The sequence below is a fragment of the Vombatus ursinus genome, unplaced genomic scaffold (assembly GCF_900497805.2).
Source record: "Vombatus ursinus unplaced genomic scaffold, bare-nosed wombat genome assembly UNPS02015398.1, whole genome shotgun sequence".
In the NCBI taxonomy this organism is placed as follows: domain Eukaryota; kingdom Metazoa; phylum Chordata; class Mammalia; order Diprotodontia; family Vombatidae; genus Vombatus; species Vombatus ursinus.
This window is the reverse complement of record NW_020955176.1, coordinates 3,006,156-3,024,120: the sequence shown is the minus strand read 5'-3', so window position 1 is coordinate 3,024,120 and position 17,965 is coordinate 3,006,156. Positions and strand designations below refer to the sequence as shown.

The window sequence follows — 17,965 nt, the reverse complement described above, 5'->3', positions numbered from 1 at the left end:
GATACCAAGGTTGCAAACCTGGATGGTGGTGCTCTCAACAAATAGGGAGGTTTATGGGGGATGGTGTAAGTTGGGAAAAGATGAGTTCTGTTTTAGACCTGTTGAGTTTGAGATGCCTCTGGACCACACAGTTTGAAATGTCCAGTAGGCAGCAGAAGATACAAGCTTTCCAGAGCACAGGTGAGAAACTAGGAATGAATATAAAGATCTAGGAGTCACCTACATAGAGATGGTCATTCAACCTATGGGAACAGATAAGATCACAGAGTGAGAGAGAATAGGGGGCCCAAGAGAGAACCTTGGGGTATACCTGCCCCATGAAAGAAGACTGGGAGGGAGTTATCAGACAGGTAGGAGGAGAGCTGAGAGAGGAGTCATTAAAAAAAAACAAAAAACAACCAGAAAGGAGAGAGTAACCAGGAGGGGAGGATGATTAACATTGGCGATTGCTGCAGTGATGTTGACAAGGATAAGGATTGAGAAAAGGCCATCAGGCTTAGCAATTAGATGATTGGTCATTTTAGAGAGGGCAGTTTCAGGTGAGTGATGAGGTTGGAAACCAAACTGAAAAGGTTGAGAAGTGAATGAGAAGAGAGGAAATAGAGACAGTGAGTGTAGACTGCTTTTTCTAGGAGTTTGGCTATGAAAAGGAAGAGACATCTAAGGCAGTCAGTTAATGGGATGATGGGGTGTCTCCTGAATGTTTTCTAAGGATTGGGGAGACTTGAGTGTGTTTGTAGGCAGTAGGGAAGGATTTCATAGATAAGGAAGAGATTTAAGATTAGAAAGAGAGGGGATGATTGTGGAAGCAATTTGCTAGAGAAGATGGAAGGAGATGGAATCAAGGGTATTTTATAAATAAAGGTACTTGCCATTGAGTATGGCAAGGAGAAGAGCCACCTCTTCATCAGAGACTGGAGGAAAGGAGGAAAGAACAGTGGATGATGTCAAGGAATTTTGAAATGTAGCAAGAATAGGGAGGGGTAAGACACAGGGACAGATTTCTTACTCACTAATAGTTTTACCTTCCCAAATATGTGGTAAGATTATGGTGGGCAGAGACCACAACAACCACAATGCCACATAGAATGGCAGTTCACAAAATAGACACTTAACAATAACCTAATAATGGAGCATAACCACATTAAGATATACTTTCTTCCAGGATGCTTTGCAGCAGAGATTGACTCAACAGGACACGTCTGTTCTTCAGCTTAAACAAGAACTTTTGAGAGCAAACATGGACAAGGATGAGCTACACAACCAGAATGTGAGTTATATGAAGGATCTCTGGACTGAAGCTGGGACAGGTAACCTTGTTGAACAGAGTATGAAGGACCCCCAGACTACTAGTACTAGTGTGTGTTCTTATGTTACACTGAGTTTATCTCTGTTCCTAGATATATCCCAGGCCATACTGGGCAGAGAGATTTTTGGGCCCCTCAGCAACTTTGAAGACCCTGAGATACTTGACTGAAAGTATCTGCGGTCAGAATGTCTTTCTGATGAAACATGGAAGGGGCTTCTACTTTTTCCCCAAGCAACATGATATGTTGTTTAACATAATCAGATATGTGTTATCCCGGGTTGGTTCGGCAAGCATTCCAATGAACCTTGTTCTTGTCCTTCTTATAGGTAGATCTTCAGAGGAAACTGGATGAAAGAAGCCGCCTCTTAGGAGAATACAAAGTAAGAATGGAATTAGGGTGGCAAGTAATTCCCATCTATTGAGCTGTTGTTTCCCATTGCTGCTACTGTGAAAAAGAACTGAAGTCATCCTTTTCCCTCCTGCTTTGTGTTTTTTGCTCACACCTACTTGATTCTCAATTCCCTCTCCCACACAAGCTCTCTAATTCTCAAATGACTGGATACGTAGAGTGAGGGAAGATGAAGAATCGAGGATGATGTCAAGGTTGCAAACCTAGGTAACTAGTAGGATGGTGGTTTCCTACAGGAGACAATATGGTATGGTAGAAGGAGTGCCTTGCTCAAAATCAGAGGGCCTAGGTTCTAATCTCATTTATTCTGCTAACTAGCTGTCTCATATTGGGCCTGAATAACCTTGTGAACTTCAGTTTCCTCATCGAAAATGAAAATATTTCCCCTATTTAATTCATGAAATTGCTAGTAGGATCAAACAAGATAATAGATGTAAAAGTACTCTACGACAGTAATTTGACATTATACAATATGGTGTAGTATAAGAGCATTGGATCAAAAGTGAAAGGATTGGGGCAGCTAGGTGGCGCAGTGGATAGAGCAACAGCCCTGGAGTCAGGAGGACCTGAGTTCAAATCTGGCCTCAGACGCTTGACACTTACTAGCTGTGTGCCCGTGGGCAAGTCACTTAACTCCAATTGCCTCCCCCCCAAAAAAAGTCAGAGGATCTGAGTTCTCCCAGCTCAGGCAAAAACAACAATAGTATTTAATTATAATATTAATTAAATTGAAGACAAAAGCAATTAGACATTATGGTTACTCAGAAGACAAAAAAACAAGAGTAATCAAAACATCACAACCTACTCATAAACTTAGTCTAAACTGTCCCACCAGTGTATGTAGGTTCTGTGGGAAAGTGAGCACGGTAGGAGCATTCAGGGTAGACTCGATTTCCATATCTATCAGATAAAGGGCTTGAACTGGATTGTCTCAGGTCTAACTTTTTAGAGGCTATGAAATGTAAAGTATTATTTTTTTTCCTAATATCATTTTTGCACCTATCTGAATAGACAGATTAATATGTGGAGTTAGGCCCTTATAAGTAATGCTTCTTATATTCTCTTTTATTGCTCTAAAGTAATCTTAGGAAATAACTGTCCCCTTACAGTTGATGAAAATTATCTTCTTATTGACTTATACAGTATTTTTCTATTTTAAGTCTATAGTGGAAGGATTTTGAAAAAGCCATTCATCTGGGACTGTAGAAGATCCTGAGTGTGTCATCCTAGATTGAGGAAGTTGGGGTAGCCTGTTCACTTTATTGAGTTCAGATCTTGCTTGTTATCATTATTGTGTAAATAAGTAAAGAGGTAGTTGACTCTCAGACCAGAAATAGGAACTTAGTGAGAGTTCCAACAGTAGGAACTAGATTTGAAATAAGAAGAGACAGCAGTCAGATGCTGGCTGTTAGAAGGCGATGATAGAATGCTCTGGTTGGGCTCCAGAGATGGGGATAGTTGTCACTGGGTACTGGAGAAACAAAGGCCGGATGCTAGCCTAGGGCAGTAAAGAAGCTAGCCATACTTTAAGGGCAGAACTAAATGGAGCATCTGGGCACTAGTCCCTGCTCTAGTACCAGAGCACAAAAACAATTTCATTTTACTCTATCTTGATCCAAGTCAGTATATTGTGTTTATTTCCAAGTACCACGTCTTAGGAAGAAAATTGAAAAGTTAAGGTGCATTCAGAGGAGGTAAAGTGCCATACAAAGATTGGATAAAGGAAGCGTATAAGAAGAGAAGGCTTAGGAAAGGATATGACCTCTGTCTTCATCCACTTGAAGAATTATATCAAAGACAGACGAGTTATTCTGCTTGGCTGTAGATGGCAAAGTGCAAAGACAACTAACTCCAGTTTCCAGCATAACACAGTGGAAAAGAGAACTGGGTTTGGAATCTGAGATTTTAGGTTGCAATCCCCTTTGCCACTTATTTACTACTTGTTGGACGAATCATTTAACCTCAGTGGACCTCAGTTTTCTTACTTGTAAAACAAGGGGGTTAGGTTAGATGAGCTTTCAGGTCTCTTTCAGTTTTAAATCTATAATCCTGTGAAATACTGAAAACATTTAAAGTACTAAAAGTTTAGATGAAACACAGTTACTTTACCAAGAACTTGTAGTTTAGCTGGGGCAGCTAGGTGGCTCTGTGGATAGAGTGCTGTTCCTGGAAACAGGAAGACCTCAGTTCAAATCCAACCTCAGATACTTACTCACTGTGTGATCCTGGGTAAGTCACTCAGCCCTTGTTTGGCAAAAAAAAAAGCCCCTCCTGGATCACTGGTTTGTTGTGGCAGAGGGGCTTATATAGTTCAATGAAACTGCGAGCTATCCCGTTCAGGGCAACCCAAGACGGACAGGTCATAATGAGAGTTCTGACAAAAGGTGATCCACTGGACAAAGAATTGGCAAACCACTCCAGTATCTTTGCCAAGAAAATCCCATGGAAAAAGTAGTCCATAGGGTCACAAAGAGTTGGACATAACTGAACGACAACATGACTCCAACACAGATAGCTCTACTCTACTGTTACATAATAAATTCATTGGAATGTTAAAAAACCAAGTGCTGAGTGTGGCCTGGAAAGAAAGACTTAATAGCCAGAAACAGGGCCAGGAGTGAGGTGGGGATCAGGAAAGGCTTCCTTGAAAAAGTAGCCTTTGATTGGGCTTTAAAAGTGTGGTGAGAGTGCAGCGCCTTTTCCTGGGGCAGAAATGACCAACTTGGCTGGAGCGCAGAGTGTGTCCTGGGAAGATAAGGATGCTGCAGGGCAGAAGTTAAGACCAATGGTTAGAAGCTAGAAGGAGGCAGATTTTTGACTTAACTTGACTTCATAGAGAATAGATTGTGTCAGACTAACATCATTTCCTTTTATAACAGGGTTACTGCTGTGAGTTGTAGATAAAGCTTATCCAAAGCATTTGCCACAGTCAAATGGGCAAAAAAGAAAATTGTGAGACAGTGGTTGGATTCCAAACTGGTTGATGACAAGACCAAAAATGGATCAATGTTCATTTAAAGAGCTGTTTCTAGCAGATCGTCCCAGGGATTTGTTCTTTGCTTTGTACTAATTTTCCATTTTAAATCAACTATTTGGATGAAGACATAGATGGTGTGATTATCAAATGTGCAGATAATACAAATCTGGGAGGAATTAACTCATTGGATGACAGAGTCAGAATCAAAAAGTTCTCAGCTGACTTGAATTTTGAACTGACTCTACTAAGATGAAATTTAAACTTAAAATTCTACAGTTGGGTTCAAAAAACCAACTTCACAAGGATGAGATAAGGGCAGCATCACTCCACAACAGTCCATCTGAAGAAGATCTAGGGAATTTTGTAAACTGCAAGTTCACCATGAATTAGCAATGTGATATGGCAGCCCCAAAAAGTAACAGGGTCTTTAACTGCCTCAAAGGAATCCTGATTTCCAGAACGCCAGAGATAAGAGTCCCATAATACTCTCCCCTGGTCAGACCACAGTGGGTATTATATTCATTTCTGGATACCCCATTTTAAGAGAGATATTGATAATTAGCTGGAGAGTGATCAGGATGGAGAAGGGCCTTGAGATCATGCCACTGGAGGTTGAGATTGAAGGATAATCTAGTCAAGCCTTCTCATTGTATAGGGGAGGAAGCTGAGACCCAAAGATGTCAAGCCAAGATTACACAGGTTGTAAGTAGGAGATCTGGGACTGGAGCCTAAGCCCTCTGACAACAAATCTATCACTGACTCTGTTGTCACACTGTTATCTGCCTTTTGGAGCCAAGAAGAATGACTAATCTGTCTCTTCCATGACAGCTTTTCAAATATTTGAAGACAAAGGTCGTGTCTCCTCTGCACCTTTCCTCCTCTAGACTTTTCCTTCCATCAGTCTTCATGTCTCATGGCCTCCATCCTGGTCACTCTCCACTTGCCATTGTCTTTCCTAAGATACTGTGCTTGGAACTGAACACAGTACTCCAGATGGAGCCTGACCAGGGGAGAGTACAATGAGGCCATTAGTATGTTATAAAGTGGATTCTGGTTCAGGTAGAGGTGTTCCTTCCAGTGCCGAGCATTTGTGAAAAAGAAACTTATAATAATTAGAGCTGACCCCAAATATTACATAGACTGGCCCAGGGGATTGATTGTATGCTGTTCAACACTAGTGTATTTCAAGGGGACACTTGATAACTTCTAAGGCCGTTTCTAACTTTGGGTGACTAGTTGAACCAGTGAATAAGTCTCAACAAATGAATCAAAGCTGAGAGAAACAGATCAGAGGTAAGGATAGGACTTCTAGAGGTCAGAACTGTAGAGGCCACTATAAGGTAGAAGGATATGACTGTAAGGTTAGTGTTAGATAGCCTGAAGCCCTAAGGAGGAATTTTTGAAGACTTTCTATGTCAGTACCATTCTTACCTAGGGGACCCATGTCCAGGGAGGGTGAAAGGGCCTTTAGAGGTCATCTAGCCCAACATTTTCTTTTGAAGGTTTATAGTTAGTAGAAACAGGAACTCCTAGAGGCTAAGACCCTGCCCTTAATCCAGCATTAGTGCCAGTCCAAATATACCTTGAACTAGGAACCGGAATAACCTGTTTTAGCATCCAACTAAACAGATTTGAGGCAAGGAAAAGGAAATAGGGCTTGAAGCCAGAAAAATGCTATTAGTCAGGCCAATCTAGATATAAAATAAGCAATCTATCATCTTTTTCTATGATTTTATAATTTACTTTCTTCCTTTACTTACCTATTGAAGATCCTTTCAAAAAATTCTAACCTTATCTGAGCTGATCTAAGGGAAAATTATTCACCTTTAGTCCAAGAGAAGTAGAAAGACCATGGTGCCCCTAGAGGTCAGACATGGGGGTAGCAGCAGCTGTTCTGGTTTCCTGGTAGAGCCCGGTCTAATAAAGAGATGAAAATTCAAGATTGAAAGAGGCAGAGGACAGCAGAAATTATTTATTTCTTCCTGCCTAGGCTTTTCTTCACATCATTTTCCCCCTCCCCAGGAGACCTATTTGCGGAGCACTTTCATCTCTGATTCATCTTGTCCTCATGGAATAGGACCCACAAGGGACTTTACTTCGGCAGGTGGTCTTTTCCTTGAGTGGCAGGTGCATGGGGAGAGAATGAGTCGTCTGTTTTACCTCTCTCAGGCAGGATTTTTGAAAGCTCTTCATCTTTTTCTATTGCAGAAAGAGTTGGGGCAGAAGGATCGACTCATACAACAGCACCAGGGCAAACTGGAGGAAGCACTCAGGAAACTTTCTGAGGCCAACTACCAACAGGTGGGGATGCAGCCAACCAGTGATTTTACTACTCCGTTGATCTGAAGCAACCCTTTTCTAATTTGCTTTCTTGGCCTTGCAGTTTGATCTGGAACGTGAACTGGAACATAAGGATGTCCTCTTGGCACACTGTATGAAGAGAGATGCTGATGAGGTAATTTGAGTGTGTCAGACTTGAGGGTCTTCGTTCCACATTTTCTAATATAAGGAGAAAGACCCAAATTCTGCTCTCGGGCTGCACAAAGATCCATAGGTCATTTTTTTTCTCCTACTAAGATGCCATCCAGCTGATGTTGGAAGGGAAGCCTACCTTTTTTTTTTTTTCTCTGAGATGCTTGGGCACTACTGCAACTGGGGCAGAAACTAGGATGAGACTTTTTTTTAAATCACTACGGCCTGTATCCTCCCCTATAACAAGCGTCTCTTCTGTTTTCATTTCCTTTTTTTGCTTCAGCAGGTAACCAACTACAATAGTCACAACGCTCAAAGCAATGGGTTTTTCCTCCCAATGCCTGGGAAAGGAGCTGCCTCAACTGCCCACAGAGGGGTAGGTAATTAGATTTTTGAGCAGAGTTCTTCCAGAGTAACGCACATTAGAACTGTGCTCAGTCCTGGGCTTTGGCCAAAATTGTGTCTCTTCAGTGTCTCAGAATCCCTCCTCTTAGAACCGCTCTGGAGATAAGAGAAGTTAATGGTCAGAAACTAAGAGCAAGCAAGTACTTGTTAATGTAGAAGAGGTTACTCTGCAAACTCCCTTCCTTGTAGGCAAACATAGGTAAACCATGAGGACAGCGATACAAAGTGTGTCCCTGAGGTTTCTTGAGCCGAATAGATTATTGCAATGGCAATATTTGCCTTTGTTGATGGAAACCTGTTTCACCTGTAGGCCAATGATCTGCAGCTTGTCCGAGATGCTCTTCGGAGCCTGCGTAACAGCTTCAGTGGTCATGACCCCCAGCACCACACCATTGACAGTCTGGAGCAAGGCATCTCCAGTCTCATGGAGCGCCTGCACGCCATGGAGATGCAGAAGAAACAGGACAAGCGGGTAACCCAGTCCCTTCAGCAGGTCTTTTAGGGAAGAGGGGGGAGGCAGTAACAGTCGTGTTTCTGTGAATTTTAATTGAGATGAGGGTAAGGGTTATAATGTAAGGCTGTATCTATTGACTTGCTAAGGATTGCAGTTCTTTGTTCGGCTTTCTTTCCTGTAGGGCCTGGTTTTTATGATGAATGACTGTTTAGGCCTGGAATTGATGGTACCATTCCTTTTGGTTGCAGTGTAGGTCTTTTAGAGACTTAGACTTCCTGACCCAAAGAATCACTGTCAGCACAGATGGCTTGCATAGTTCATTGTAAACATGCTTAGCAGTTAATTTTTTTGGTTGTTTAGGCAGAGTTGTGGTGGCTGGTAAGAGGGCAAAGTGTGGGTATTTTAAGAACATTTTTATTATATGAATTTCCTTATGAGGCTCCTGTATATTAGTTGGAAATTTGGACTGTACTGATAGTGGTTCTCTTGCTTTGGATCCTCAGGTTCGGGGCAAATCACCTAGAGGGAGTGAATACCGGGAGTCCTGGCCCCCTAATTCAAGTGAGTACCCACCAGTTCTAATTGTTCATTTTCCAGTAACCCCTAGCAGGGACTCCTGGCAAATTAAACCAAAAGTTCAAGCTTTTCGGTTCTGCTAATCACTAGGGTACGGAACCTATAATTTTTGGCAATTTGGAGTTTCTAGATACACAGGTTCCATATTATTTACTTGTAGTACTTTGTTCTCATTGAAAGAACTTAAGGAAGAATCCAAGATTAGTAAGCTTATCCAAGAAGCTTATAATAGTTCATAAAGATTTAAAATACCTTTTTAAAATATGCAAACTTAAACTCCCAATTTATAAAGAAATCAAAACCTCAGACTTGCAAATTATCCTGGACTGAGCTGCATAGGTGTAACTCTACTTGGAAGCAAGGTGTTTAGTTCTATGAGAAAACTCTTTATCCTGTGGGTTAGTTTAGGCCAGCGAAGATCATTTAAAATTACAAAATGCTTGCACCATCTAGTGGCAAGGATTTTGAAATACTTGTTTATCCTGTCAGTGACTGTAAATTGCTTTGTCCTTGGTCATTTATTGCATTTTTTCCTTTGTTCTTTTAGAGATTTCTGAAAGCATACCCAGATTATTGTGTGATGTTTTCTATTTCATTTTCTATTTTGCTTCCTGGTTTTCACACTTGCTCACCCTCAGCACTTTGTTTGGTTCCCCCTAGACCAGAGGTTCTTAACCCTTAGAGGTCCATGGATAGATTTCAGGGGGGTTTGTGAATTTGGTTGGGGAAAAAAAATTACATCTTTATTTTTCACTAAACTCTAACTTAAATTTAGCATTTCTTTCAATACTGTGGTATTAAGCTTCTGCAGACTGCCAAAGGGATCTAGGACACCAAAAAAGTCAAGTATTTATATAACCTCAATAGCAATAAAAATACAGAATGTTGTAACTTAAAAGGCTAAACTTGATGCATATAAAATTTTGTAATAACAAATCCATTAATAATTAGGTCATCAAAAATAAAATTCCTGGGTTTTCAAAAGAATTAGAAGTTTAAATAAAGAAATAAATTTTCCACAAAAAAAATAGAAAACATTCATAATGAAATATTCCAAACAGATCTATAAGCCTATTTCCCCAAATCTTTGACCCCAAGTATCTCCCTTTATTCCCCTGAAGAATAATTGCCTTCAGAAAACTTCAGTCTGGTTCCAGGTCACAGTGGTTTACGGAATAACAAACATACTATTCTGTAAATAGACATGGAAATTTTAAGGCCTAAATTGATTTTGTCTTGTAGTTTCTAAATGTTTGTTTCAGCCTTCCTTGGATTGATTGTTTCTTATCTTTATCCTTATCTTGTCTTATCTTTAGCGCTTTCCCTAGTGTAGTGAAGATTTGATGATGTAAAGTGGACTAAGTCTTTGGGAATTTTGTAACCTTGAGAGGACTAAGCAAAAGAGTAGATGATGAGGATGAGGGGAATGAGAGAAAGACAGAAAGAGACTCAGCAAGATATCTGTATCTTGTATACATATATAATATATATGTGTATACATATATGTACATAGAGAGGTACAGATATGCATATGTAATATATAATTTAAAATATATGCAATTTCCTAAATCCTATAAACTGAGTTCTCTATTAAAACTACAATTAGTCTTTTCATTACAATAGCAAAGAGTTGCCAATAGTACTTTCATGCTTATAATTAATGTTTCACAAAGGACTATCATCGCAGGCAATTTCAGCCACTAACTTTTTTGAGTACCAACTGCCAGCTAATTTAAGATGATAACTATGCAAAAAGAGAATGGCACATTTCCAAAGTAGAATAGACTGCCTCAGGAGGTAGTAGTTTCTCCCTCCCAGTACTTCAAGCCAAGAATGGATTGTTAGGTGTGTTTGGGGTATGGATTAGACCCCTTTTACTATGAAATTCGTTGAGTCTTTGATCTTCTTATAAAACACCCTTGCCTGCCCTCCACCTACTCACCCTATTTCTCCCAGTGGTCTATCTGACCTACTTCCTTCTCAAAACAATTACCCCATTCGTTGAGGATTAAATGTTCAGAGCAACTTAAGAGGAGAGGGTTCTGTAAGAACTTCAGGAGAATTTTCAGCTCTAACAAAAATTCCTGTGACTAATTTGGGTTCCTAGGATCATGGTTTTTCAGTGGTCTCAGAGTAACCTTTCTGTGAAAGTTACAGCTAGATATAGCTAGCTACCATTCACAATCTTTGGACAAATACAAGGGAGAAAGGAAGACACGGACCTGAAAGACATATACTTCAGAACTCCTACAGCTTGGGGGAGGGTAGGTCTTATATCTTTCAGATGGAAACTCCTTCTTGTTTTTTAAGGACCAGGGTTCCCATAAGTCTTTGTTGCCCCAATGAGTATCCTCTTCTGAGTCACACAAGGATAACAAAATCATATTTTACTGCTGATCACCCTATTGAAGATCTGTATGCATCTCCTGTTGTGTACCTATGCTTTCATTTGAAACTTGACCATGTTTGTTTCTCATCAAAAACCTTGACTCCTGGCAGCACTGCTGTGAATGGCTTTGGGGCTCTACTCTCTTGGGAGTAGAGTCCGTGTCTGAGGCATCTTTTTTCCTCATGGCCCCACTATTGAATTCCTCTGGATCACTCCTTATGTATATGGTGTGTTGATAGGTGCAAGGAGCTATGCCATGACCTGGCAGATGCCCGGACCTTTGGATGACAAAGGTGGGGTCAGTGTGAGGGTAAAGCTGGTGTCCTAACCACAAGATTGTCTTTCTTTTTGCAGAGTTGCCTCATTCACAGAGTTCTCCAACCATCAACAACAATGCTTGCACTAAAGTGCTTTATTTTACTGACCGTTCACTTACTCCGTTCATGGTCAACATACCAAAGAGGTGAGATATTGGAGGTATTGCATCCTTATAAGAAAGAAAAGGAAAACAGAGCCAGATGTTTCCATTACAACCATCTTGACCCATCTGGTAACTTGGAAATTACCTGAGACCCATGAGTCACAATTGGCTTGAGTAGGTTGAGGACAAGAGCCTGGTAGGGCTTGATAGACTACCACAGGTGACAAAGGGAGGTGGAATCAATGTCACCTAACTCCAGCTTTATTCATTACACTCAAATATACAGATTTGATGGGCAATTTTAAATGATTTTCTGTTTGATCGTTTTGTTGTTGTTGCTATTTCAAAAAATCCACATTGAGCAATGATAATGTTGGAATTGACCAAATGATTATTGAGATGACTGAGAGGCAACATGGTATTGTGGAAAGAGTGCGAGATTGGTGAGTTCTAGTCTTGGCTTTCCCAGCTCTAGCTGGGTAGTTACTCTCACTGGAACTTGATTTCTTCATCTATAAAATGAGTTTGTATTAGATGGCTGCTAAGAGGCCTTCCTGCTGTATGATTCTTTCAGGAATAGGTTAAGTACCACTCTCTGAAGGATTGACCTGAGTTGGGGATGGGGTTGGTAACTAGATAGTGTTGAAACATTTTGTAAGGGGGGGTTTGTCAACAAGGTGAGTATCTGACAGAGAACTAACCTTACCTGCTTCTCTCCTCAACACTGCCATCACCTGGTGCAGGTCCTCATCACCTCATGCCTGGACTATTTAATAATAACTCGCTGGTTGGTCTCCCTGCCCGGAATCTCTCCCTACTCCAATCCATCCTATGCTCAGCTATCAAAGTGATCTTCTTAAAGCACAGGTCTGAATGCCTTGACCTGCCTCCACCCCACTGCCATTCAACAAATTCCACTGGCTCCCTATCACCTTCAGGATCAAATATAAAATTCTCTGCTTGGTGTACAAAGCCCTTCATAGCCTGACCCCTTCCTGCTTTTCAAGCCTTCTTATGCCTTATTCCACCTTGCACCCCTCACCACCACCACCACAGCATACCCTAAAATACAATGACACTGAGCTTCTTGTTCTACAGGCATTTTCACAGTGAAAATGCCTGTAGAACAAGAAGCTCAGTGTCATTGCCTGGAATTCTCTCACTCCTCATCTTCTCCTCCTGACCTCCTTCAAGTCTCAGTGAAAATCCCTCCTTCTATGAGAAGAATTTCCTGATCCACCCTAATGCCTGTGCCTTCCCTCTGTTGATTATCTCCAGTCTATCCTGTCCATAGCTTGTCTATACATAGTTGTTTACCTGTTGTTTCCCCCATTAGACTGTGAGTTGCTTGAGAGCAGGGACTGGGTTTGGGTTTTTTGGGGTTTTTTTTGCCTTTATTTGTATTTCCAGGGAGAAGCACAGTGCCTGGTGCACAGTTGACACTAAATAAATGCTTGTTAACTGACTAACTGATTGCCAGGTGAGAGTTCATACATGTAATATCTGTAACAGGGTGCACAGAAACCACAGGACCTGCTTCCTGGCCTCTATTTTGTCACTGCTGGCCTCGAATAGGTGCTTCTCTTGTACTGTGACACTGCCAACCCTGACAACTCTACAAACATGCTCTAAGATTGGAAGAGCAGGTTCTAAATGGGCTTAATGTAGCCCCAGTGCTCAAGTGCAGATTGCAGACTGGAGCTGCAAGGGATTGCTTAGTTTTCTTTGCCTTTGTTCTAGTAGCTGCTACTAGTCAGACATAAGCATTTGTTTCTGAACCTTCCAAGCATCCCAGTTAATTCATTTCTCTTTAGGCAAGTAGTTTTATCAGCATGGAAAAACACTCTTCCATTGGTGCAGATCACAACTTGTTCCTAACTTAGGAGATAAGTCTTTGAAGCACACAGAGCTTAAGTGACCTGCCAAGTGTCAGAGTTGGGACTGAACCCAAAATGTCCTGATTAATAAGCCCAGCAATCTATGCACTATGACACACTGTCTCTACAAGAGTAAATACAGATTGTTAGAAAACAAAACAAAAAACTTATACCATCTCCCAAGGAAAGCTGTAGAATTTGTTTTTCTCCAGAAAATTCTTTCTGAGCTGTGCTAGCATCAAATCTTCCTTGAGATATGAGGATAGAGAGGTTGGTTGCCAAAGGGTGCTTGCTACCAGCCCAGGAAATCAGGATTCTGTTGGCAGAGAAGGCCATTTTGTGCTTACTTCCTGAGGTCACTCACTGAGTTAAATTCTAGAGGCCCTGAGTATCATTCCCAGAGGAGAACACTGGACATTCCTTTGACTCTGCCAATGAGGCAAACAAGCCCATTTACAATTCTGAGCTTACATCATGTGTAGTATGGATCTCATTCTCTTCAGTCAACTGGTTTCCCAATGTCTACTGTTTTCTAATGTCTGGGTTATCAGGGCCAGTAAGCCATTAAGGCCATGCTACTGTTGCCTGCTGACTTTGGCAGCAGCTTTTGTTTAAAGTTGACATCCTCCTTTCCGCTCCATTGAGTAACGGGTTATTTTAATGTTGTTTTTTTTTAACTCCTGTGTTGCAGGTTGGGAGAGGTGACTCTGAAGGATTTTAAAGCAGCTATTGACCGGGAAGGGAATCACCGATACCACTTCAAAGCCCTGGATCCCGAATTTGGCACTGTCAAAGAAGAGGTACAGAAGCTTTTATATAATGTCACCCATAATCAAGAGATGAGGCCTTTATCCAGCCCCTTTTGTCCTTCAGAACTAGTACTTGAGTTCACTGAAGTTTGATTTGTCCAAAGCTCAGATTCTGATCAAAGAGATTATTCAGAGCCTACTTGGACCATGATTTGGTATCCCCAGAACCAGAGGGCTATGGGATAGGTCAGGGAATTGCTAGCTTTCTCTAGTGTAGGAAACTTAATCATATTGACTTAGTAATTAGCTTAGCTAAGCCTGTATGTTAGGCTCCTATGTATGTAACCAGCCAAGCCAAAATAAAAGCCATATATATCATCCAGTTTTCAAAATAAGCAAACAGATTTGGTGTTGAGCCTGAACCTCATGCTTTGGGAGTAATGAGTATCTTATATGAATGGTGTAGTATTTCTCAAATAGTGTACCTGAAGAACATTTAAGGGAGATGAGAGAGAATAGTTCTTCGTCCAGGTCCTTGAGCAGCACCACAGTTTGTCATCCCTTTTAGAACGGTATTTTCTCTCTTCAACCTGCAAAGATGAAACTGCAGTACTTTTGCTTTTCTGGAAGCAAATTCTAGGTCATGGGTGCATTGCAGGAATCCTCAGCTGGGTTTCAGGCTGAAAAAAAAATCGAAAACCATAGTTTCCAAAGGCAAAGATTTTCCACCACAGTGGTTCTGAATTTACTTTTTTTCCCTCTCTCCTCTTAACAGAGTTTGTGATGAAACAAAAAAGGCTAGTTCCAAGAACCTTGTTAAGATTGGCCTTTTTTCCTTATTTCATCACAGAACCAGACCTTTAATCTTTACCTCCCTCTTTTACTTTATGCTTTTAGTGGCTGTACCTTCTGAACAATAATTTATTAATCCTTGTAGTCTCCTGTGAGTGAGGAAAGGGCAGGCATTATTTTGTCAGAAGATGAAAAACTAAGTGAAACTGAAAAGTTGTGTATTGCAATTGAAGAATGTGGAGGACTAACTAGAATTGAAGCATTCTGGTCCCATGAAAATGAGTTGGTATATAAAGCTTCCTCAGGCTTAATTGAAAAGTATTTCTCAGAAGAGGAAGGTAGAAACATTATACCAGAATCTACCTTTGATAGCTCTACCTTCCAGATTCAAGATGGCACACCTGAGACCTTTAACTTTTAGATTTAACAGTCAAACCATCAAGTCTTATTTGCTGTGCTCTTGGTATAATTTTGTCTTAGTGTTTTTCCACTAAGATCTTTTTTTAAATGTGACTTTTAAGGTAGCACTAAAGCACACTTGAACAATCTGAACTGTGTACATTCTATATGAAACCTCTATCCTCAACAGGGTTTTTATTTCTATGTGTAATTTCCTGTCCTGCAGCATCCTCTAAATAAAAAACTGAATTCCCCATATTGCCTTCAAAAAAAAAAGGAAAAAAGCTGTGTTTGTTTGGTTTTTTTTTAAACACAAAGCTATACAGCAAGTCAGTGTAAGAATATAAAACTTGAGTGCTATGAGACTTTTAACTCAAAAGTTTTCTTCCATGTTCTCTCTCATATGGACAAATTCATCTTGATAGGACCCCCAGCCTTTCTCATTATTTTTCACTTCCCTTCTCTAGGTCTTTCATGATGATGACGTTATTCCTGGATGGGAAGGGAAAATTGTGGCCTGGGTTGAAGAAGATCATGGAGAGAACTGACATTGACTCCCAGACTTGGGGCTTATGGAACCTGGTCACTCTCTGGCTACTTCACTCAGGAATGAGGACTTAACCCAGAAAATACTGAGAGGTTTCTAGTCATGCTGCCAAAAGAGAAGCCTTTCCAAGTGAGATGACCAGAGGCCAGTCCTGTGTGTATGGTCCGGCCTGCCTGGTTCTCAACATTCCATGTCTAGATGTGAACCATGGGTTAATTTGGAGTGGTGACTCCCAGATGTTGGGAATACATTGTTTTGTTTTATCCTGATGACAACAACAAACCGAAGGCCTTAACTAATGTGGATGGATGATCCCTTCCAGTGAGGGGCATGGCTGCTACTGTTCTAAATCTGGGAATCAGATGCTTCACTCCTGCATGTTACAGTATTATTTTAATTGGCCTCAATGGTTATAGCAATTATAGTCCCAGAATTTGCACTCAAGGGCAAGGCAATCTACTAATTTTTCAGCTCCCCTGCAACTTTTGTGAACCAAGAGTACACCTGAGGTGGTACCAAAGAAGAAGGTTCCTCCTTCAAAAATTCTTTTGGACTGACTGTGGATGATGTTTAGTTCTTCATCAGACAGTGAGAGAGCTGCCCCTCCTCTGCTGTATGGTGTCTCAAATCAGCATCAGGAACTTGGACCAACTTACCAGAATTGGTTCTACAGCTTGCCCTTCAAACTGCTTCCTGGGCTATTTTGTTTTATGTGTTGCTAGTTTCCTTGGGGGACTGTTTAATTTAGAAACTGTTTACTTCTTCCAGCTGATGAACTTTGTATTCGAAAGGAATAAGGGGTAAAAGTCTCCTTAAACATTCAGGCGGGTATGGAAAGGTGCTGCTACCTATATCTTCTTGACTTTCTTTTTCCTATGATTTTCCTTGACTTTACTCAGCCATCAGTCTCTTTTCCAGCATTCAGGGGACAGTCTTGCTGGCCCAGTATTTCTCTGTGGAGCTGGTAGAGTTGGTATGCCCCAAGGTATTTTCTTAGCAAGGCCAGACCTTATTTTAATGATGTATTATTTATCATTGGCTGACACTTAGGGTGTGGTGAAAACCATGTGACTTGTTCTGAATGGCTGGGAGAACCACTCAGATCCTTTCTACTGTGTTGGACTTGAGTAGACAGGAAAAGGTTTTTCTCTTGGGGGAAGGGGGAGAGAGTCCAGGGGGCCTGGGGGGACAAATTCGCACATACCACATGGGAAGCTGAGTTTTCTCACCCACCAGCTAAGTGCCACCTCCAACCAACTAGCCATGCTTATCAAAAGCTGGCTGACTATAACTGCCAACGTACACTGCCAAAACAGAAGAGTCCGACAGATCAGCTCTAGGTTCTTGACCCATCTGTCTCCAGTTCATCTCTCATGTTCCATTCCCAAATCATTTCAGAAGACTGTCCTTTGCAGCTCTGAGATCACATCTTGTTGTTTTTATATATAGATATGCGCTTTTTAAAATGGTTCATGTTTGAAGAATTCTTTTGTACCCATTTGCTGTTCATTGAGAACCATGTCTATTTTTATAATATGAATGTGAGCACCCTCTGTATTGTCTCACATTCTGTATGGTATTCGTTTTCTAGAGAACCCAGATAGCTAGCTTTTATACAGGCTCTTCTTATCACCCTTGTGGTTAAAAAAATACAACAAAAACCAAGCTTTATTTTATTACGAGTGTACCAGTGACAACTTAATTTCCAGTTCATTTCACACTGCCTGTCATTTTTAGCATTGGAGGTAGTTTTGTGTAGGCTATTTGATTCCTCCTTTAGCAGGTGGAATTGAGAAGATATTTTATGCCCTTCATTGTACATGTACCTCTGCTTTTCTCACAATTGGAGAATATGTTTTCTCATTGGAAATGATTGTCAAGCAAATAGTAATTGGGAAAGTCAATACAGAAGAAGAGAAATTTCACTGCTGAAAGCAAGGAGAAGAAAATAGTGTATTCTCCATCTTTTTCCAGGAAATCTGGGGGAAAAAAAGGTTTATCACCAATTTCTCTGTTGCATGAGTTTTAGTATTTTGCTATGACAGTATGGTTATCAGGCCAAAATTCTTTGTATATTTCATTTGTGACCTATTTTGAATGTCTCATAATTACAAGTTTTAACTTATTCGTTTTACTTCAGTCAGTAATCATGCTGTTAGGTAGGATGTCTTCATTTTCAGAGAAAGCTG

The 17,965-nt window shown here is 40.8% G+C and overlaps 1 protein-coding gene across 4 annotated transcripts in view; it reads left to right on the top strand.

Annotated features, from left to right (window-relative positions):
* The window catches only part of DIXDC1 (DIX domain containing 1), a 62,502-nt gene extending 45,590 nt beyond the window's left edge, over positions 1–16,912 (top strand). For 2 of the 4 annotated variants that reach the window (XM_027847327.1, XM_027847325.1), the window contains exons 11-20: positions 1,166–1,270; positions 1,636–1,689; positions 6,904–6,996; positions 7,079–7,150; positions 7,451–7,543; positions 7,883–8,044; positions 8,530–8,587; positions 11,346–11,454; positions 13,981–14,089; positions 15,697–16,912. In XM_027847327.1, coding sequence (XP_027703128.1) covers positions 1,166–1,270; positions 1,636–1,689; positions 6,904–6,996; positions 7,079–7,150; positions 7,451–7,543; positions 7,883–8,044; positions 8,530–8,587; positions 11,346–11,454; positions 13,981–14,089; positions 15,697–15,777 — 936 coding nt within the window. In that variant the 3' untranslated portion in view covers positions 15,778–16,912. The remainder of the gene's footprint in view (positions 1–1,165; positions 1,271–1,635; positions 1,690–6,903; positions 6,997–7,078; positions 7,151–7,450; positions 7,544–7,882; positions 8,045–8,529; positions 8,588–11,345; positions 11,455–13,980; positions 14,090–15,696) is intronic. The other 2 variants (XM_027847326.1, XM_027847328.1) reach the window with 1 other exon arrangement.
* The last annotated feature ends 1,053 nt before the right edge of the window (positions 16,913–17,965 follow it).